Raw genomic sequence first — 23,448 nt, forward strand, 5'->3', positions numbered from 1 at the left:
CCTGGGACTGGGCAAAGCTATCCTCCATGAGGCCCGACATAGCCGTTTGTATCATTATATAGAAACACAGCAGCCATGGAAGTATTCAACTACTTTTATTACACCATTAAAATTTAACGTTTCTGGGTCTTCTTAAAACTGTCTTTTTTTTCTTTTTAATAGAGACTAGGCAATCATTGGAACTTAACAAATCTCTTTTAATTAATTTGCTTTATGGTATAATGTAGGCGTCATTGCCTTTTCTCTGTAAAACATGTTTCCGAAATGCCTTCGGTCTATGAGCGCACAATGGCGTGATAGCTTTTTAATTCTGGGAACACTGGACTTGATTTATCTTCGCATACAGTGAGGCCACTTTTATTTGTAAGCACTCATAAAAAAACAATGAAAAAATATCTGCCTTAGGGTGGCATTGTGTTTTTTTTCCCCTATTCTTTCTGGTCTTAGTAGAAATCAGATGTTTCCTTGGAACTTGATTGAAATAACAAAGCAGTGTGTTTGTGAGGATATTATTGTATGTTCTTCAAAACCGATTTCTGGGTCTGTCTGTTAAGATCCCTTAAACAAGCTGAAAAGAGCGCTGAATGATTTATATTATCTGTCGGAATGTGTAGCTTTTACCCAAAATAAACATTCCTTAAGACAATCATTTATTTCTTTGCTTCTTTCAAGTTCGTTCACTTTGGAAATATGTTTGCGGCTTTAATATCACAGGTGCTCGGCGGTGAAATCAAAAGTCAGCCATTGAGTCAAATAGGGTGATAGAGTCTTATGAATCAGCGTGTGATTGAAGCAGCGATAGTAATGACAGGGATTAACCTTTAACTCTTCCAAGGCCAACGGGACAAGGAACACTTGGTTTACCCCTTGGAGCCAGAAGGGTTAAGCCTATGAAATGGTTAATGGCCACTGTCTGAGATGAAAGGAACAGCTCAGTCTAGCTTCTGGTTGATAAGTTGTAGTAGTAACATAGCTCAAGGATTCCCGGTGAACTGACTCACTAAGCTGTCTGATACAATTATATTTAACATAAACAGACCCCATGGAGGAACACTTAGAGGTCCTTCGGCTCAAGCTTAATATTAAACTTTACACTGCCAAGGGCTGAGTGTAAGGAATTCTCCTAGGAACCCTAACACTGAATAAAAAAGTGCTAAATTAGATACCTACATAAAAAGGATAATTGTACTCTTTATTGAAGTTCTAAGAATTATATTTTTTGAATTGGAGAAGGTATGGATGCTATTATGGCCAAGGAGGCCTTCATTTCTTCAATGCTTTTGGGTGTGGAAAAGCTAAATTCCAGATTGCTTAAAGGGGGGACTATCCTCCTATAAATGCACGATTCAGTAACTTATGTGTGCTAATGACCCCTCACTGTCTAGGCATGCTATGGCACCAGAGTGTAGTCATGACTATATTTATGACTATATTTATAGTGGTAGCTCTTCTACCACCTAAATAGGGTCCACAAGAAAGTACACTAATAATGCCCTCCTAGAGTCTGTAGGATTTATCCCGGAAAGAAGAAAGGCCCTTTAAATAGAGATGTCAGCCATCCTCCTCTTAACACAGAATCTGCACTGGTCCATAGGAGTGTGAGAGTAAGTGTGCATGTAAGTGTGTGTGGTAGTGCGTATATTACTCACCAGGAGTGGGGGTCAAGGGATCAGGGTACATCAGCTTACCCTGCCCACAGGCCAGAAGGGGCCAGCACTCCCTTGTATGTACAGTGTGTACAGTGCACACACGTGTGCAGATCCTTTGTTGTGTTCAACATGACATTACACATTGATTTGTATGACTGAACAGGGAAGATTGGATGCTCACACAGCCTCCTTTCTGGGAAGAGAACTTCAGGTTTATACAATGTATCTAATTTCATCTATCACCTCTGTACATTTGTAGATAATTTTGGTAGCGCAATGTATGTGGCATTGTGTATCCTTCCTGGGCTACAATGGAAACAAGGAAAGTTTCTCCTGTGTCTGAATGAGCAGAATCTCAGGGTCACACATAGCCTGGAGATGGATATAGTCTTATTTAATGATATCTGAGAATCCCAACTGGTGCCTTTTCCACAGGTACATAAGAGAAATTTAAAAACTGATGTTACCCTTCAGTGCTAATATTAGGTATATATATTAAACAATACTCTGTAGTGGGCACTGATACTATATTGGATCATTCAAGTAGGTTCTGAGTGTGAGTGATGTGCCACTGGTGCTGGCCCTTTGCATTTAAAGTCCCAGCCACAGACAGGGAAAAGAAGCTGAAAGCCATAGGTCTTGTGCGACAGGGGTCCGTTGCCCCATATGGAAAGTGATTAGTCCAAATTAGTACATTGCCTAGGGTCCCATTGAGTATAAATCTGGATCTGCTAACACACTGGCCAATTCAGTAATGAAGTGGTCATCACCTAAAGATGTTACATAGTATATTTGCTTAGAAATAGCACCACCTAGTGTTCAAAGTTATGTAGCACAATTAACAAGCTAATGTTTTTCGAGTGTTAATTACATTACATTTATTATATAGCGCCAGCAGATTCCGTAGCGCTTTACAATCTGAGGCAAAATCAGTAGGATAAATTTAAAATCACAAACAATAACAAGCTGCTACATATATAAAGTTATATGGCTTATTTTACCACATGAATTCCAAAAATACCTAAAATTCTGAAACATTTGAATTCTGAAAAGAGAACTTCAAAAATGTACATCATATATGTCATTAAAAAATTGGGAGAGTCCAATCTAATTTGGAACCTAGAAACATATATTTTGATAGCAGATAAGAACCATTTGGCCTATCGTGTCTGCCCATTGTTCTTGGTGTGTCGGGAGCCATATGCCTATCCCATGCATGTTTAAATTCTCTCACTGTGTTTGCTTCTGCCACTTTTGATGGTAGGCTGTTCCATTTATCTACCACCCTATCAGTACAGTCTCAGTTCAGGACCACTGGCCACTCTGAATGCCGAATATCTTTAAAATAAGATGATAAGAAAATTACACAATGTATCTCTAAATATACAAAAGGATCTTTAAAAATATCATAGTGCAATAAGTAGTATGCTAATAGACCACTCAGGAGATTTTGCAGGCATATAGTTATGCGTATGATTTAACAATTATACCAAGCAGGTGCTAATGATCATGAATTTAATATGTAGGGTGAACAGAAACAGCTAGGAGGAATATAACTGGGTGAGGAACAGCTAAACTCACTGACAAGGTGAGGTCGCTGAAGTCATACACCATGGCAAGACTGAGCACAGCAACAAGACACAAGGTGGTTATCCTGCATCAGCAAGGTCTCTTCCAGGCAGAAATTTTAAGGCAGACAGGGGTTTCCAGGTGTTCTGTCCAAGCTCTTTTGAAGAAGCACAAAGAAACGGGCAATGTTGAAGACCATAGACGCAGAGGGTGGCCAAGAAAACTTAGTGCAGCAGATGAAAGACACATCATGCTTATTTCCCGTTGTAATCTGAAGATGTCCCACTGTGGGACCCTGAAACAACCATCTATTGCAGGACAAGTGAAGCATGGTGGAGGTTACTTGCAGGTTCGGGCTGCGTTCCTGAAAATGGAGTTGGTGATTTGTTCAAAATGAATGGTCTCCTCGGAGCTGAGAAGTACAGGCAGAATGAATGAATGAATGAATGAATGAAGTATCTGTCATGTAATACCATCAGGGAAGCATTTGACTGGCCCCAAATTCATTCTGCAGCATGACAATGACTCCAAATATACAAAGTCATTAAAAACTATCTTCAGAAGAATTTATGCTATTTTGAAGACAAAAGGCGGCCACAGCAAATATTGATTTGATTTAGATTTTTCTTTGCATTTTGTTAAATGCTAAAAATAAACTATTATTATGTCTTTTTGGGAGCATCCTTACTTCGCAGCATTTTTCACACCCGCCTAAAATCGCCCTTACCTGATGCGTAGAATAAGAGCACAAACACAGCCAGTATAGACCATCAGGTAAGTCACCCTCAGTCCCAAGCCTCAGTATTTTGTGTTACTTACTCTAGTACTGGGTCCATTTCAGAGGAATTTCAGATTTGAACAAATATAAATGCATCTACCCCAGCCCCTTCACCCCCCCCCCCAAAAAAAAGAGGAAGAGCTCCAGGTAGTCTACCCTGGGAGGTTCCAGGGGTCAATGACTGGGATTTTCCAAGTTTGTACTGGTGTCTATGGGAATCAGATCTTCAAGACAACCTTTGATCAATGGGTGGAAAAACAGTGTTTGGCTCTACTCTCTCTCCATCCATATCTTGTCTACTGGGGGCTAACCAGCCCTGAACAGAGGGGGCTGCTCAGTTGGCACCAGCAGGTTTTTTGGGTGGACAGCTACGAATCATTTCTAACATTATTATTTATTGGCTGTTAAACAAATGGAATCTGCATTCTGCTAAGTTTTCCTTTTTCCATATTGAATGTTTGTAACCGATTGGGTTTCCATTAGAATAATGGAGTCAGAGAATGTTACAGTACAGTAGGTGGTCGGTCCTCAAAGGAGCTTCTCTTTTGGTCACATGAGCGCGGATTACATGTCAATGTTTGGGTTTCAAATTGTTTTTAGGCAAGTCGCAGAGATCCCCTGTGGGTTTTAAGTGCTATTTAATAAAACGTGATTGCTTTTGCTAACTTGATTGTCCTGAACTGCCAACTGGAATTTGTGAAGCTGAACACAGTACGTCTCTATAGAGATCTTACCGTTATATGTCATTTAGACAGACGGGTGACGCTTTCTTCAATAATCTGAAAACAGACATTTTCTTTAGTAAAGTTAGTAAAGTTAACACTAACAATAAACTGGGTTTTTTTTCACATTTTCCACAATTATTAGTATTTTTTACTTTTATAGCACCAACAAATTACTCAGCGCTTCTTACAGTCCGTACATTCAAAGGGAGAGAGGAGACTAGAATAGACAGACTAAGGCAAGCCAATACATTAGCTCACAAGAGCTTACAATCTAGACTTAAAGCAGTGAAACAATCAACAGTCCAGAGCACATGTATTTTACAAAATAATTATTGCCCAAAATCATCCATATATCTACAAACATCATCATGATATATGATGGAGGGACACTCCCTGGATAAAGCTTATAGCCGAAACGTTGACAAAATCCCCGATCTGATCCGCTGGATCTGGTTAGTGCTCTGAGAATTGTTTGATATATAAATTCAGGCTTACGATTTTCTTGTGGTTTTTTTTATATATATACAGTTATGGTGAAATTTCTAGATAAAATTCAAAAAATGGGTTTCAGAGAGTTTCATAGGGGGGTCTGGGGGCAGAGCCCCCAAAACCAGACAGACTAAAAATAAAATGAAAATTAATTAAGATAAAAAAAAAAATGCTAAAATTATGTCAGCATTTACATACGTGTAGTGTTCATAACACGAATACTAAGTCTGTATGTAACATTGTGGTTATTTGTATGTTTTGCCTGATTATGTGCAGTTTTAACGTTTCTTGGTTAATTCCGATGAGAATATTCCCTTCTTTTCAAGTTCTTAGAAATGCATGTGGTATTTTTTAGTCTAAATTAGAGTTGTGCATTACGATTTGTATGAGTTTTACCCAAATTTGCCAATTTTGTTAATTCGTATGAATGTCTCCCTACCTTTTCCGACGACCACTTCCGTCTCCCCATCTTCTTTTGGAGGAATGGGGGAGAGGCTGTGCCCGGGGGGGTGGGGGGCACCAGGGCTCTTTACTGAAATACTCCAAGCAGCCAGAATAATGCAGACGGATTCGCGGGGAAGGAGCCCCGGTTATCAGCTCAGTGTGGTGTTTGCACCGGGAAAGTACAGAGCTGGGGGGTTATTACTGTATACAGCGCTGGGGGTTATATTACTGTATACAGCGCTGGGGGTTATATTACTGTATACAGCGCTGGGGCTTATTACTGTATACAGCGCTGGGGGACATGGGCGTAGGAACCCCTAAAAATCTGGGGGGACAGCATTTTCCCCCATCAGATCCCCATCTCTCACACTAGGAGTCACACTCCTATCATACCCAGGCAGCCAGTACATGCTGGTACAGGGTGGCTGTAAGTGATGTGCAGACCCCATACTGCTGGCAGCATCAATACACAAGGGGGGCAGCTAGCTAGGTTTCAGCATGTACTGGCTGACTTGGCATGATAGGAGTGTGATTGCTAACAGCAATCATAGTCCCATCATGCCTAGGTTCCAGCACTTACACATCCATGCTATCACACACACACTCATTCATTCATATACTCATTCATTCACAGATTAATTCCCTCAATCACACATACTCATTCAAAGACCCTCCCCACCCCCTTACCTGCACTGCAGCTCCTCGATGCCGCTCACAGACTTCAGCAGGGGGCGCGGCCTCCCTCTGCGTTCTCTGGTACTGCACAGAGGAAGCAGGATGTGATGGGATGTCACGCGAACTCTGCTGGGTTCCGCTTCCTCTGTGCAGTACAGAAGACCCTCCCACAGGTAAGTAGCAGGGCTCGAGGTACGGACCGCGTAAGATCTGTTGCCCTGGCTGCCGATCTTACGCGGGCCGCACCTCGAGGTCTCGCTGGCCGCATTTGCGGCGTTTCTATTGGGGGGGTTCCTACGGCCCTGGGGGGGATTTCTTCATTATCGATCCCCCCCGAATGAGTTACTGGGGGGGGATCTGTCCCCCCTGGTTCCTACGCCCATGCTGGGGGTTATATTACTGTATACAGCGCTGGGGGGGGTTACATTACTGTATACAGCGCTGGGGGTTATTACTGTATACAGCACCGGGGGGTTATATTGCTGTATACAGTGCTGGGGGTTATTACTGTATACAGCACTGGGGGGTTATATTACTGTATACAGCGCTGGGGGTTATTACTGTATACAGAGCTGGGGGGTTATATTATTGTATACAGCGCTGGGGGGTTTTATTACTGTATACAGCGCTGGGGGGTTATATTACCCTTACAAAAAATTACTGCAGTTTTTTCTGAAGTAATACTGCAGTTTTTTGGACATGAAAAAACTGCAATACTGCACTTTTACTGCAGTATTACTGCACATTTACTGCACTTTTTTTTTTATATTGCAAACCTACAGTTGTACTTCAATGTACTGCAGCTTTATTGCATTTGTACTTCCTTACAAAAATAACTGCAGTACAACTGCAGTACAGTGAAGTACAAATGCAGTAAAACTGCAGTAAAAGTGCAGTATTGCAGTTTTTTCATGTCCAAAAAACTGCAGTATTACTTCAGAAAAACTGCAGTAATTTTTTCGTAAGGGTACTGTATACAGCGCTGGAGGTTATATTACTGTATACAGCACTGGGGGTTATATTACTGTATACAGCACTGGGGGTTATATTACTGTATACAGCGCTGGGGGTTATATTACTGTATACAGCGCTGGGGGTTATATTACTGTATACAGCACTGGGGGTTATATTACTGTATAGCGCTATAGTGTCTGGGGTATTCTCTGCATATTCAGCGTTAGGAACTAACATGTAGAAAAACACAGTCCAGGCTATTTTTCTGTTTATTATTATAAATGATTTATATAGCGCTATCATATTCTGCAACGCTGTACAATGTGTGTTATTATTATCATTTATATAGCGCCATCATATTAAAAAAAGGGCCACTTATTAAATTATATGGAAAAAAACTGGGGAGGAAAACCACAAAACACATACACAATCCTTGAACTCGCACTATAACAGCACAGTAGTCGTGGCCGAGTGGTTAAGGCGATGGACTAGAAATCCATTGGGGTCTCCCCGCGCAGGTTCGAATCCTGCCGACTACGTTCCGCTTTTTTTTTTTTTATATAATTTTCCCTAAAAAATATTAAACGCACTAAAACACAATTAAAAGCCGTTCCTACGGCAACGCACTGCATTCCGTGACATTTGACTCGATTTCCTCTGGTGTTTCCCTCCGTCTGCCTTCCCCAGAAACCAGCCCCGCTTGCTATACCAGCCGTATTTCGCACTGGTGTCGGAAGCATTACACCCGGCCCTCTGCTGTCCTGTCCCGTGACTCGCAGCCCACGGGCCACGCACAGCCCCGGACTCCCCCCCTCCCCTCCGCTATGGCCGCGCGGTTGGTCACGTCCAGGTCAGTGGTCCGTTCCTTTTAACCCTTTGCGCGCCGGGCGAGGATGGCTTCATTTGCTTTTGTTGTAACGTCACTCGGATCTGAGGGAACCGTTTCCTGTCTCGGCTCCACACCGCTTCCCTTTGTTGTTGTGCCGTTGCACTCGACCGTTTCAGTGTTGGTTGGGTAAAGAAGGGTTAAAGAGTGCTGTTTTCGGTTAGAGCCGTATTGGCTGTTGTTGGTTTTGGAATCACAGCACCCTCAGCCAGCCACTGTAGGTCTCTGAGCATGCTAAAAGAGCTGGGGGTTCTTATCCTCCCCTAATGTAATGTAATGGGGGGATGGAGAGGGTTATTTATATTGTTTTATTGTAATGCAAAGTATGGAAAAATCTTATCTTGTACAGCGCTGCGGAGTATGTTGGTGCTATATAAATCAGTAGGAGCATAGAACGTGACGGCAGATCGAACCCCATTTCATGTTGAAAAGATTCAGACCTTAATCAGTCCTTGGTCTTGTTAGTATATCGGCGTATGTTTAATTCCCTCACTGTACTAAAAGCTACCACTTCTGCTGGGAGGTTGTTCCAGTTATCTACCCCCCTTTCAGTAAGCGGCTGTGGGATAGTTTGGAGCTGGCCTGTTGTTTCCATTGTGGCCGCATTTTTCTCAGAGATCAGAATTCTAGAATCTCCCCAACCCAGCTAGTAAAGTATATGTTTTATTCTGTAGTAAAAATACCTTTTATGCCATTTTGTTCCCAGTCGGAGTAAAAGAAACGCAGTAAATACTTCTGTGTTAATCATTCTCTGCAAACATTCAGTAACCAACACGAGGGCCGTCGGGGCTGCAGCAAACGGCCAAGAGGGTATTGTGGTCTGGCTCAATGCGGAGTAACACATGTAATATTATTGTCCGTCAATCTCAGGCATTCTTGGAGTTAATTGATTATATCAATCAAGTAATTAAAATATTCACAACCAGCGTGTAGGTTTGTGGCCCTCTGGAAGTTGCAGCACTGGCCATTTTAATTACTATTATTTATTATTATTATTAATACAATAATAATCAAAATAACCATCCCAACAACATCAATAATAATAACATTATAATAACAATTATATAACATATAATATTATATATATATATTATTATTATTGTTGTTATTTTTGCATTACTTTTGTTTATTTTCTTCCACCTGCCTCTTTGTGCCACCCTTGCCAGGTTGCCCCTGAAAGGTACTGGGGTGTCTGGGAAGATCCGCCATGCTTCCTTTGAACGGCTTTGGGAGGCAGCGATGCCGGGACTCCGTGTTGTTTGCAGGAGTAACACAACACGCGTGTGCCTTTGGACAGACTTTTACCATCGTATAACGGTCTAAAAGAAATAGCTCGCAGTGGCAGCAAAACGGTTAATATTTAGTAGCCTCTAACTTCGACTAGTGTTTTTAAGTAGCCATTCTGGGGCAAAGTTCTAAACGCAGAGGTCTGCCCCAGTATGACTCTATAACCGTTTGAGTGCCAGGGCACGTTTAGGAAGACAATTTTCAGAGGACTGGACTCTGTCTTGGTGTGACATAACGATGTATGACATCATCACGCGTGGAGAGGGAGCGATGAGACAGACGTCTCCCTTTGTGTTGGGCTGTTTAGAGAGAGATCCATGATCTCTCCACCTCGCCCTGATCCTCCAGCGGCAGGCAGTCTGCCCGTGGGCCGTGCAGGGGCAGCTGTTTTGGGCCCACAGGGATGACAGGACCGGGGCAGCTGCCCTTTTGCCCTGCGTTAAAGATGGCCTTGGTTACATTCAGTGGCATATGCTGGCCTACGGCAATCGGGCCAGCAAGGCGGCAGCCCCTCTACCGCATAACAGGGAGCCAAGTACCTTGGTGATCAAGCCCCCCGGTAGGGGGTTAGTTAATAGGGACATCACCCATCTCCCCAGCTGGCCCATTTACACCGGGCACAACCTCCATAGGATGCATCAAAAGGCCCTGCGTGCCGTTAAGATACAGAGCGCCAGAGACAGAAGAACGAGGGCGAGGAGGGGCAACATTTTTCTTAATTCTGGGGAAAGGGATTTAAGGGGGGGGAATGTGGGAGCTCACGATCCCCGACCGGCAGTGTGCTGGCACTTTAAATCACACACACACGGCATCTATTAATATGGTAGCAAGCTGCCGTATTAGGCTGCCCTCTCCATGGGGCGATCACTGCCTTGAGGGCTGTAATTTTAGTGGATTTTATAGAAAGACTGTGACCGATCTATTGTTTTTCCTTCTTTTAAGAAAAAAACTAGCACTTTTAAAACTAAACACATACCTTTTCTCCTATTGTGCTTACTTTGAAACCAATGCTGCCAAAAATTACTTGAAGCGGGACTCCGGGGTGTCACCTGTACCTGGTGTGTAGCTGGCGCTGTACCCCTTTTTTGTACCATCTACATGGCTGGCACCCTAAGGGTTAATTACGGTATGGCTGGAAATTGGTCATGCCTCCACACGTCTCCAATTTTCCTCTAATTTCCAACATAATAAATAATATATAAAATCCACGGTATTGCTATAAAAAAAAAAAGCAACATCTTTAGAACTGTTTTTTTTTTTATTTTTATATTTTATATATAAATTCCAAATTAAAAAATAGTTTGTTGGCTGCAGCGAGTTGGGAAACTTTAACTGAAAACCATATCAGGCGCTGAACGGCAATAGAGGAAAATTCAATTTTACACTTAAATAACAGCAGCTTGCGGCGGCGCCTCCCTAAGGGCTTAAACCCGCATTTAGATATTTGTGTGTAACCTTAACAACATGTAACACTTTTTTTTACATTTACAAATCCAGAGGCTCCCTCGATGAGTCCCTAAAATTGGCCGAGCCCCAAGGAGAGGTTAGAACAGGACAGAGGCGTCACGGCGCAGTAATACACACCATGTGTACGGCATGGCGGGTGGGATATGGCTGCCTCCATCCAGTAATCCGCTCAATGAAAACAGAATTAGATGGAATTTGTTCAAATTCCCTCACTGTATTAGCATCTACCACTTCCGCTTGGAGGCTGCTCCATTTATCCACCACCTTTGCAGTAAAGTAAAGCTGCTTTGCATTACATCTAAGCCTCGAGCACTCTAGTTTTAGATTATGGCCTCTTGTGCCTCGTTTTAAATAAACCTCCCTCCTGTTTCCCACAATCCTTCTCATTCCTCCACCCATGCCGTGATTCTTCCTGCTCGTCCTCTGCACCGTTCTCCTATTTTTTTTCTCTCCATTCCTTAACCCTTCGCTCTCCTTATCTTTTACTGAAGTGGATTTGAATCCATGTCTTGATAACTTCAGGTTATTTTTAATTTGCTTATCTTTTAGACAAATTCAGAATGGCCACACCGGCCTGGATCTGTGGGTCCCTGAGTATCAGGAGATACGCGGGCGGATGATGACCGGGCACGTAGAATATCAAATCGTCGTCGTTACCAACCTGCCTGTTTTCAAATCTGCCAGACATAAGCCTGAAGATGTGGTGCAGTTTGTTGTAAGTTTGTTTTTCTCTATATGGGGCTCTATATAGGGCAGCCTGCAGGATTACCCCGGGGTCCCTGTCTCTGCAGTGTCCTGTGCCGCTGGAAGGGGGAGGCAGAGATATTGCCCCCCCCCAAGAGATCTGTGACCTTGCTTGCACTCACTCACTCTAAGACCATACACACACACACATACACACTACTTCCCTCTTCTCTTGTTCTCTTCCTCGCTCACAGGCTCCACTTAGCCTAGGCTACTGACACCATACACTAACACACATGGTAACACCGTATAGTAACACGCACACACACATGCTAACACTATACACTAACACACATGGTAACACCGTATAGTAACACGCACACACACATGGTAACACCGTATAGTAACACGCACACACACATGCTAACACTATACACTATCACACATGGTAACACCGTATAGTAACACGCACACACACATGCTAACACTATACACTAACACACATGGTAACACCGTATAGTAACACGCACACACACATGGTAACACGGTATAGTAACACGCACACACACATGCTAACACTATACACTAACACACATGGTAACACCGTATAGTAACACGCACACACACATGCTAGCACCATACACCAACACGCATGTAACATCATACATTCACCCACACTAACACTGCACACTAGCAGACATGTGCACACACTTACTTTAACGCCATACACCTACATATATAAACACTCGTACTCACTCTCCTTCTTTTCCTCTCCCCTTCTCTCAACTACATCTCTGGAAGTACTACCTCTCACAGCTTTGGACCAATTACGTCTCCCAGCACCTCTAATTACTAATTTTTTTAAATAGATGACGCACTCCCTACGTCAGACATTATCTTATATTGTGGCAACATAGAAAAGATGTAGAGTCACAGAGGCTTTTGGGACCTCAGAGGTCTCTTCTTCAGATGGAGGATGCTAACATATGAAGAAGAGATGTATGAAGTCCTGAAAAAGCTTCTTCTATGTTAGTTCACACATTGTCAGGAATGACTATACAAGGTACACAAGCTTGATCTTATAACCATGTAATAATTAGAGATCTGTTCAGGGTCTGTTGTTGGCCAAGGCCGGCCGCACGGATCTCAATTCTGGTCGTAGAACCAAAACAAAAAGGACCCAAGAAATACGGATTAAATCTCGGTCTCCTCTGAACCCAGTGAGGTCCTTCGAGCTCAAAGGTATGCCAACGAGACAGCTGCCACGTCTCTTACCCCGACCCAGTGACGGTGTATCAGAATTCCATCCGTGGAGCAGACCTTTGGACCTGTAGTGCATTGGGATCTTATTCTCCTGTCAGTCATACTAAGTGCACATGACAGATATCAACCCCGCTTCGGCTCAGAGCTGGCCCGCTGGGGCCGATGTCATGCTGGCAGCAAAAACCTCAATGAATAATTGATTAAAGTGTGCGCCGAGACTCGTGAAACTCGCTACAACGCAAATAATGCATCCAAGATCTCTTGTCGTCTTGGGCGTCTGGTGCTGGAGAGGTACCGGGATGGATCGCCAGCGTCTGCGTTCTTAAGGGGTTAAGTAAGGATGATGGGGGGGGCATTCACACTCCGACACACTCTTTACATTAGGATAGTGTTTCAGTTGCTGGCGTTTGCTGTTTATTTGCGCAGTAAATTGAATCCAGACGGCTGCCGGTGTCGTAACGTGCGATTTAGGCGCGCTAAATTAAATTAATAATCCGTACATCTGCCAGGGCCCTGTCCTGATTTCTGAGCAGATATGGCCAGAACAAATAAAATGACGTTTTTTGGACTAAACCGTAGCAGTAACCCTGCGCGTGCCAGTAGGCGGGCATGTTTTGGTTAAATGCGTTTCACACCCTCAGTGGTACTTAAAAGGGTAAATAACAGTGCCTCCCTACCCCTGTCTTTTGTATTTTTTTTTCTACAAATTGGCCCACTTTGTTCCCCTCCTACCAAGACAATCCCCTTGTTTCTATGACATCTCCTCTCTCGCCTCTCCTCTCCTCTATTCTTCTCTCCTCCAATCTTTCCTGAAACATCTCCCGTGAGCACCCGTCTGTTTGAGTTTCTTAACCTGTAATATCGCAGTCCTAAAGCACTTGGGGGACCTCAGAATAATTTTTAATTATAAATGCTAATAATGTTTCATTGATCAATTTCATTGTACTAAACGCCGTGAGAAGGGTAATTTCTCTGCAGGAGACGGCTGATTTCATTGAGCCTCCGTCACTTCCGGACACGCAGCCACTTCCTTCATCGAACCTCTGCAATTAGGTTATCTCTGCCCATTAAAAGCCATTAAGACCCAATGAGGAATGGTTTTTAAAAGTTATTTACTATGAACATGAGCGACAGAGAACAAAATGTATTCTGTGTATCATTTGAAATGGATAAATTTGGCAGGTTGTTCAGCAATCAAAACGCTAAAACAATTATCCATCTAAAAGGAATGTAAGGATGAAACCATACCTTTTCACCAATATTTTAGTTTCCTTGTGTTCCTGTGTCTGAATATGTTTTGATCATTCAAAAACCTCTCGATGAGAGAGACGGGGAAACAGAGTAGGTACTCACTGGATGCAAATGTATCACCCTCAATCATGAATATGAAGAAAGCAGAAAACTCAGCCAGGATAATAGTCAAAAACAGTTCTCTGAGGCTGATACATTTGTATCCAGTGAGTACCTACTCCTCTGTTTCCCCTGTCCCACTCATTGAGAGTTTTTTGAATATTTATTGTTGCTACCTACAGAATGGAGTTCACATTCATAAGCAGCTCCGGTGATCCATTGCTATATTGTCTGAATATGTTTTGGCCTTGTCCATCCCTGTTGTACAGCGCTATGGAATATGTTGCCATTGCACAAACAAATGATAATAATTCTCAATAGAACCTTTAGCACTACGGAATACAATGGCGCTATATATAACAATACATAATAATAATAGTAACTTCCAGCACTCTATCAATATAATGTAATAAATTATGCCCTAAAAGCAAAATCATTGGTATTCTTGTCCAGCAGATGGCGCTCAATCCCCTTTGTTTACCAAAAATGTCCTTCTTCTTGTCCAGCAGATGGCGCTCAAATACCTTTCGTTTGCAAAACAAAAATTTCTTATTGTCCAGCAGATGGCGCTAAAATCCCCTTTGTTTACCCAAAAAAATCATTCTTCTTCTTCTCCAGCAGATGGCGCTCAAATAATTCTCCTAAATAATAGGAACTTTTTAGTTATTGTAAGTGAAAAATCCTATTGTATTTTGCAACAATATTTCATCTCCACAATAACGGGATTTGTAGCTACCAGCGCTACCAGGAAAATGCAGTGCATTCCCCAATTTAAAAAATGCAAAAGGGGTGGTGTGGACAAGGCAATCTGTTTCTCATAAAGCTTTTTCAATTTTATTACTTTTTAAAAAAATATTACTGTTTTTCATGATTTTTTCATGACTTTCATTACTATAAATTAAGTAATTTTTTTTCACAGTTGAGCATGGAGTTCGTCAGGATTGCCCGCTGTCTCCTATTAAGTTTAACCTTGTGTTCCTTGGGTGAATTGAGATAAGGATAGTTGACTATGAGCTTCTACTATTTTTCCAGTAATGCTTTGCCCCATCTTTTCAAGCTCCTTGGCCGGAAACTGGAGTGTTTGAGAGGGTTCCTATTGGAATCTTGCATTATAATAATTATCAGTTATCAAATCCTTTACCATTTATTATCAACCACTACGGTAATTTTAGAGTGGTCCTCTTATCTAAGACTTGACACGACAAGCTAAAGCTCAACCACTCTTGAATAAACACAACTCATTCGCCTAAAAGAAGAGCGGAGCGATGAATGAGACTACGTGCATTACTGTTCTTTATGTGTACCCCGTGTACAGAGCCATCTTATCCCAATGGCTTTAGAATGGTTTAATTCTAATAAAACTACCTATAATTGCTATTTCAACCTGACATCTGGTTTAACAATAAGAGAATATTTTTTGCCATAGGGAAGATGTGGTAAACAGTTTAAAGAATAGCATGATCAGGGGATCCAAAAACATCTGGGATTAAGACTCATTACATGGGGTCACGTGGTAACACAATGACATCACAGAATGTTCTGTGAGTTGCGCAATATTGCTAATTACCAGGACTTTGTCCCAGAACCATCAGAGCCTGGAGTCTGAGGATCTTTATTATGCTGGTTTAAGGTGGAAGTGATTGAGCTCCGTGGACTTGGGGCTAAAGCACCCTTTAGCTGCTACCCCCTGAAATACTCCAGTCTCGCTATCTCCCTAAAGATACCATAAGTGTAACAGTTCTCCTTTGCAGACAATGAGGAGGAATAATGAAAAATAATGAAAGGATTCACTTCTGTAAAATATTGTCCCACCCAACTGTCCCCTGAAACTCCTCCAAGTTGTTGCCCTTTTTTTTGAAACAAAATGTTGAACCATAATTTTATCTTTTATATTTTAAAATTGTTTTAGGTGTTTCGGAAGTATAGTGAGATCGAGGAGTTCTATCAGAAGTTATCTGCCCGTTATCCCAAAATTTCCTTGCCATCTTTTCCAAGAAAGGTTTTATTTGTGGGTGAATCTGACATCCGAGAACGTAGGGCGGCTTTCAACGATATCGTCAAAGCCGTCTCCAAGGAGAAGGAACTGGTCACTTGTCCGGAGCTGCTGGATTTCCTAGGTGAGCGGTTATTACAGCTGATTCATTGTTCCTATAGCGAAACTCGCTTTAGTTTATAGTAAATGCCGGAAATGCCATTTAAATCGCCGGTTGTCTCAGACGTTGGCTTCTGCGTTCCTGCCGCTCCTTCCATGCTAATTAGTCCTCCAATGTTCTACAGGAACGAGGTCCTCAGACTTTGTTGATTTGAAAGGAGAAAAGCATCACACGATTCAGTCTGAAGAGGGGGATTTCTTTAAAAACGAGGAATCCTCTACGGAAGAACTTCTTGCATCCATAAAACAAAACAAACCTTCCGAAAGCCAGGACAACGAAGATGAAGAAGAGGAGGAAGAGGTCGATTTTGACCCTCTTGGAATCATCAAGTAAGTAGCACCAAAAAGATCAATGAATATTATCATTTTCCTATCATTTCTACATGTCTGTCTCTTTATGTTAAACATTGATTCGGCCTCATGCCCTATGCAGAAAAGTGCATCTCTTTCCAGTAGATGCCCCGGCAGTCTGTTCCGCAGGTCACGCTAACAACGGCACAGACGGGTCCCAGTAGGGTTCGATCTGGTGGGAAAATGTATTGCCCAATGGAGATTTAGGCATGCTGCCTCCCGAGAACCAATGGGGGAGAAATAAGCATCATTTTAATGAAAAGCATCAATGAAAAAAACACGGAACAGGATTTCTGAAAACTGGCCAAAATAAAACATGGCCTTTAATTCACAAAAGGTTGTTTTCATGTCAGCAGCCACATATCATTAATATGATTTTTGGGGGGGAGGAATCCATTGTTCAAAGGTTTGCATAGATCCAGACAGTTTATCTATTAGAAATGATATCAGAACCACGCTGGGGTCCCTTAACCCCTCGATGACAATTGCCGGTCCGGGCACGTCACAGAAATTCATGTCGATAACGACAAATGACGTGCCAGGACCGGCACGTCATTAAACGGGTGCAGAAAGCGATCTATTTACGCTTTCTGCACCGAAACGGTGTTGCTGTAATGCCTGGACCTCGAGGCATTCAGCAACGCCATTATCGGCAGAAAGGGGATGGACTGTGACCGCTCCGGAGAGCGGTCACAGCCGCAGCTGCCGGTGATCTTCGCCATCAGGAAGATGGCGGCGGCCCGGGAAAAAAAATAATAAAGATGAAAAGGTTCGCTAGACGGTCTCCTTGCAGGTTGAATACAGGTACTGCATTCAACCATGCAAGTCAATGGAGCTCAGCTTTCTAATCATAATTAATAATTAGAAAAAAAATAGTAAAAAACCAGTAAAATGTAAAAATAATTTCCCACTGATGTCACTATCAGGGGAACCTTCAAGTTGAAAAAAAAATGTTAAAAAAAAATATATATATATATAAAAAATATATTTTTGTGAGCAAGTCCTAAAATTAGCATATTAGCTTAAAACAATTCTCGCATGGAAAGAGTTAAAATACTGGCATATTAAATGCCCATGGGGTGTCTACTTTTAAAAAATGTATGATTTGATGGGGTAAATTGAATGGGCCAGGTTCAACAATGTCCCAAATAACACGGGGAGAAGGATGGCCACACATCTAATTTCCAATTAGAAAAATGCACACGTACCAAATGTGGCCTTTTAGTTCCCCCCAAAAATGACAAACCCATGCATGTGGGGTATCACTGTACTCAGGAGATGTTGCTGAACACATTATGGGGTGTCGTGTGACAGCGGCATAAACCAGGAGCTGTAAATTCATACATAAAGTAGGTGTGTGGGGGAAAAATGCACACAAAAAAATACTACTGCAAACTTTGAAAAAATGCTGGTGGTAAAATGTGTACATGCAAAGAGTTAAAATACCCTGGGGTGTCTAGTTTTCCAAAATATATGGTTTTGTTGGGCACACTGAAATGGCCCGGCTCAAAGATGTACCATGTGATAGTGACATATACGAGAACTTTTTAATTCATACCTGAAGTAAAATGTGTGTGACAAAACAAATGCAAAAAAATGACTACCACAAAGTTTGACAAAGACTGGTGGTAGATATGGTGCATGGAAAGAGTTAAAATACTAGCATTTGAAATACCCTGGGGTGTCTAGTTTTCAAAAATATATAGCTTTATTGGGCACACTGAAATGGCCCGGCTCAAAGATGTACCAAATAGGGCATGGGCAGTGGATCCCCAAATGCCAAAGTTCAACATTGAAAAATGTGCATGGCCCAAATGTGGCCCTTTTGCCCCCAAACAGCCAGGCAAAATCATTCATGTGAGGTATCGCTGCGCTCAGGAGATGTTGCTAAACACATATTGGGGTGTTTTATGATAGTGACATATACCAGAACCTGTTTATTCATACCTAAAGTAAAATGTGTGTGAAAAAACAAATGCAAAAAAATTACTACCATAAAGTTTGACAAAGTGCTTGGAAAGGGTTAAAATACCAGCATTTGGAATACCCTGGGCTGTCTAGTCTTCAAAAATATATGATTTGATGGGGTAAATTGCATTGGCCGGCTTCAAAGATACCCGAAATGGCACATGGGGGGAAGAATTACCAGATTTGGAAAAAATGGCTTTGAAATAGCAAAACGCTACCTGTACTTATTGCTCCATAACGTGCAGAAAAAAGCAAAAAAAACATTGGGTATTTCTAAACTCAGGACAAATAGTAGAATCTATTTAGCAGGTTTTTTCATTACCTTTTATAGATGAGTAAAAGATTTTTCAACTAAAAGTTAGAAACAGTCTTTTTTCAAAATTTTTCACCATATTTTTACTTTTTTAATAGTAAATAATATGATACAATCAATACAATGTCATCTAAAGAAACCCCTTCTTGTCCTGAAAAAAAAAATATCTAATGTGTGTGGGTTCAGTAAACGAGAAAGAAGAAAATTACAGCTAAACACGAGCAGCGCAGAGATGTTAAAACGGCCATTGTCACGAAGGGTACAAAAAGTAAAATCAGCCTTTGTCACGAAGGGGTTAATAGGGTGTAAAATGGTGTAAAATGGTAACAATTGAAATGTATACCTATAGAAAGAGCCAAATAATATAAATACTATCTGGAGGAATTCAGGGGGAAAAAAAATGTACCATTATACTGAGTCAGCTAACCAACCATTGTGTGTCCAGATATGTGGTTTTTTTTATTGAACAGGGAGTGATATTTAGCAGTCTCTTCCCTCCAAATTTTGGGCACAATTCCAAGTGTTTTATTCCAAGTTGCCACACGGGGGCGCCCTAATACTATCATTTGCAATAGTATTGGTTCATTTAGAATGAAATCCCCGAAATTAGGGATGACAGCTATCGTTCACATCCATAATACTGCATGTAAACAAGACCATAGTGCAAATGCATAGGTTAAAGAGATCAGAGATCTCCCCTGTTACTGACCCATTGAGCATCAGCACACCAAGGGGCCCGATCACCCAAGAGTGCGATTTGCCCCCTGGTTTTGCCCCTCTGGACCTGCCTAGTCCAGGATTCGTCACTATGTGTGTATATATGTGTATATATATATATATATATATATATATATATATATATATATATATATACACACATTGTGAAACTCTACTGTCTTGATACAGAACTTTCTTGCTGCATATTTTCCGCAAGGCCGCGTTCATTTTCTGCGTACATGGTCTCATCGTTGGGCGCGCTGCTTTCTTTTGTACTGTGCGAAAAGCTTTGGTCTCTGATATAATCCGGTAAATTCCTTGTGAAACGTGTTGGAATCCCACGGATCTCCTCCGTCTCTCCAAACACTAATCATCAAAACTAGTGGAAATTTCCAGCCTTCTATATGTGCTTCATAGCGATTTCTAGCCAAGCGTTTTCTCGGAGCATAAAGCTGCCCCAGAGCAGCACCCCAGCTGCCCCCTCCCACAGCCAACCCCCTTCTCTGGTGAGCTGCGCAGGGTAAGAATACTATATACCTGTGATATATACACATATACATATACATATATGTGTGTATCAGTGTAGCTGAGCCAGATCCCTGATATCCGCAACCCTTCTACTGAACACCATGAAGCCCTCTCATTTAAAAAAGGCAATTGTTGCCGGCATACACCACTGATTGCCTCTAACTACTTTAATCAACTTAACAGGGGCTACTTATAAGGTTAATAAACAAGCTTTGAGGATGAATGGTGGCTGGGCTGTGGGGCTATTGCCCCTGGGCCAGTCCAAAACTCTTTAAATGTCGGAGCTGTGAGTGTAGTAGGGTCACATAGTGTGAGTGGATTCTATTGCATAGATATTGGTTACCTGGAGGGTCCACTTGGCTTTACCTCCCCGTTCCTCAGGCCAGTAGGAGCCATCTCTACCGTGAAGGTGCTGTATTATAGTTAATTTAATTGTGTACGGGATAAAAATGATTATTATTATTATCATTACAGAAAATCGGATACTTTGAGGAACATAAAATAATGCCTAATCCAGCACGGGAAAAACTGAATGTATGTAATATCACTAAGTGTAATCAGGGCAAGGGGGTCGGAGTGGGTGGTATTGGACAAACATCTCTCACCTGCCCAAAAAATGTGTCCCGGAGACCAGCGGAAGCAGCACTTAACCCCCAAGACTCCCGATTAAACCTGGAGAGATCCCAGATATGCTGTCCGGCTTTGGCAAACTTGCTGTGTCTTTAGCCAATAGACCTCCGTGACTCTAAAACTAGAGGGTCAGAGGCTTAGATGTCATTCAGAAGTTTAACTTGGTAGAACAGGCGCCCAGCAGAAGTGGTAGAGGCTAATACAGAAAGGAAATTGAAAGGAGCATGGGATAGGCATGAAGTAGATGGACCGAAAGGTTCTTATCAAATTCTATGTTTCCATCACCCGGTATATCCCACCCCTTCCGATCTACTCAAACAAGCCCCTTACACCAGTGGGGGGGCTTGGCACTTACAATTACAGTAGAACAACCTATTGTTGGTATCTAAGACACTTATCACCTTATAACGGCAGCCAACTGGGTCACAACATTATGCCGAATCTACGAGGAACATCATACCGAGTCTAATTTATGTATCAACCGTCAGCCATTTGGCGGCAACCGTCAGCCATTCTTTGGGTAAATATGTGCTTTCATGTGTCTGTCCTCCTTTCTTCAAATTATTAATAGCCGTTGCTATTTTGGACACATACAAGAAAGATAAGAGGATGCTGTTAACGGCCCTAAATCTGAAAAAAAAGTAACAGCCCTACAGAGTGGAATAAAAATGTTTATACAGCTGGTTCATAGAGAATTAGAGGAAACTGCAGGACACCACCGTGTCTCCCGTTAGGTATCATAAATATTTTCTGGCAGGATACATTGTGAATGGAAATATGAACTCTTAAAGGGGAAGCCCCTTGGAAAAAAAAAAATATTGTTCTCCCTGAGCTGTATACGGGGCAAGAACCTGGTTTCATCTCATTTTGTCCCAATAAACTCCCTTTATCTGTAGACCTGGAGGCCGCCATTGTCGTCAGTCACGTGGTGTTTTGGGCGACGTTCTCTGCTCGGAGACCACGCTGAGCTGATGCTTTATGGCAGCCGTAGAATGCCAGCATTTTATGGAGTTTTCTATCCTTTCTGAGAATAGGAGAAAGGCAACAAGTGGACTGAACCATGGATCCCACAAGAGTCGCTAGACATCTGGATTTCTGTGGCTCCACTTGGAATAATAGAAAAATAATCTCGTTGTCCACCAACAAATAAAAATGATAGCTGGTGGACTTTTAGCGTTAAAATGGGGCAATATGGCAGCTATTCTGCTGAGCAGATAAGAACCATTCAGCCCATCTTGTCTGTCCTTAATCAGTCTTTGGTCTCGTCTTAAAGCCATATGCCTATCCCATGCGTGTTTAAACCCCCTCATTGTATTAACCTCTACCACTTCCAATGGGAGACTGCTCCATTTACCTGAAGAGCTACCCCCCACTAATCATTTCTGATGTGGAATTGGTGTCGGTTTAACTTTTTTTTTTTTAACTCAGAACTAATGCCTTTCCTTTTTAGGGCAGGAAAAGAATACAAGTTGGGTCCTAAATTCATCTCACCTCCGTCAAACGCAAGCTGGAAAATGTGCAGATTGCCAGAAATGTTGCAATCTTAATTTAGCCAGCGTGACTGCTAGAATTCCTCGGTTCTATGGAGCAAAGGAATTGTTATAGAAATGGAGATTTTGTTTCCGAACAACGATGAAAAGAAATACTTTTGTAACAATTTGCCATTTTTAGCAGCAATATATTTTAAAGTGTAACACGTGCCGGGCAGTGCCATCTAAAATATGCATTTTAGGTAATTATGTAAGTATGCAGTCTAGTGTGTCTCGACATGTGTCATGTTGTGATTCGAAGATTGTCAAACTACTGTCCTACTATGATAATAGCGCCATAGGATCTGTTGGCATTCTATAAATGTGATGCCATGCTGTAAACACGAGGCACCATACTAGGCATGTTAGGTTTTGGCTGAATGTTGACTGATCCAGCCCTGGCTTACCCGAAATGACCTGACCTGGACTGCATTATTTGTAGGGATGGCGAGGGTTAATAGTATGGAAGTCAAGGGTTAATGGTATCTGCCCATTCCCTGGTTATGGAGACCCGGTAGCCGTCCTTAATTTTGTGTAGTTAATAAAAAGGGATATGGCCATATTAATCCAAGAGAAGATTTAGTCTGTAGTGGAAAATGATAGTTTTTATTGGGCCAACACAGAAAAAATTGTAAAGTTTTTTGGCCAACTCAGAGGTCTCTTTTTCAGATGGAAAGTTATTCTGTCATTGACATAGAAAAGCCAAGAGAAGCCATACAGATGACCTCTCAGCCTCCGTGAGATATCATGTAACCTTAATATACTTCCCTTTGGTGGTTGCATGTTGTCTGAAACAAGCCCAGTCCAGCAAACCCCATATCTGCCAGTTACAGGGTAAATGTCAATAAAATAACAACTTTATAGAATTATTTAACGTGGATACGGGTTTATGTTTGTTCAGACGGGTACGCCACGGTGACACCTTCTTTACACAAAGAGATGTATTTATGGGGCTGCTGCTCTAAGCCAGGTCCCACAAGATGCTACAGAGGTCCAAACAGACCTCCACAGTATAAATGAGACGGTTCCAAGGAAGATCT

General features: G+C 42.0%; 1 protein-coding gene and 1 non-coding gene across 2 annotated transcripts in view; both read left to right on the plus strand.

Annotated features, from left to right (window-relative positions):
• The first annotated feature begins 7,740 nt into the window (after positions 1-7,740).
• On the plus strand, positions 7,741-7,822 carry TRNAS-AGA (transfer RNA serine (anticodon AGA)). The gene has a single exon. It is a non-coding gene; the product is annotated as a tRNA-Ser (tRNA).
• Positions 7,823-8,107: 285 nt separating this feature from the next.
• LOC149288323 (HCLS1-binding protein 3-like) overlaps positions 8,108-23,448 on the plus strand; it is a 33,799-nt gene continuing 18,458 nt past the window's right edge. The window contains exons 1-4 of the mRNA XM_089491821.1: positions 8,108-8,133; positions 11,473-11,638; positions 16,130-16,337; positions 16,498-16,702. Of these exons, the coding sequence (XP_089347947.1) occupies positions 8,108-8,133; positions 11,473-11,638; positions 16,130-16,337; positions 16,498-16,702 (605 nt within the window). The remainder of the gene's footprint in view (positions 8,134-11,472; positions 11,639-16,129; positions 16,338-16,497; positions 16,703-23,448) is intronic.

This window comes from Sceloporus occidentalis, unplaced genomic scaffold (genome assembly GCF_023333645.1).
Source record: "Sceloporus occidentalis isolate IW3139 unplaced genomic scaffold, rSceOcc1.0.p SCAF_52, whole genome shotgun sequence".
In the NCBI taxonomy this organism is placed as follows: Eukaryota; Metazoa; Chordata; class Lepidosauria; order Squamata; family Phrynosomatidae; genus Sceloporus; species Sceloporus occidentalis.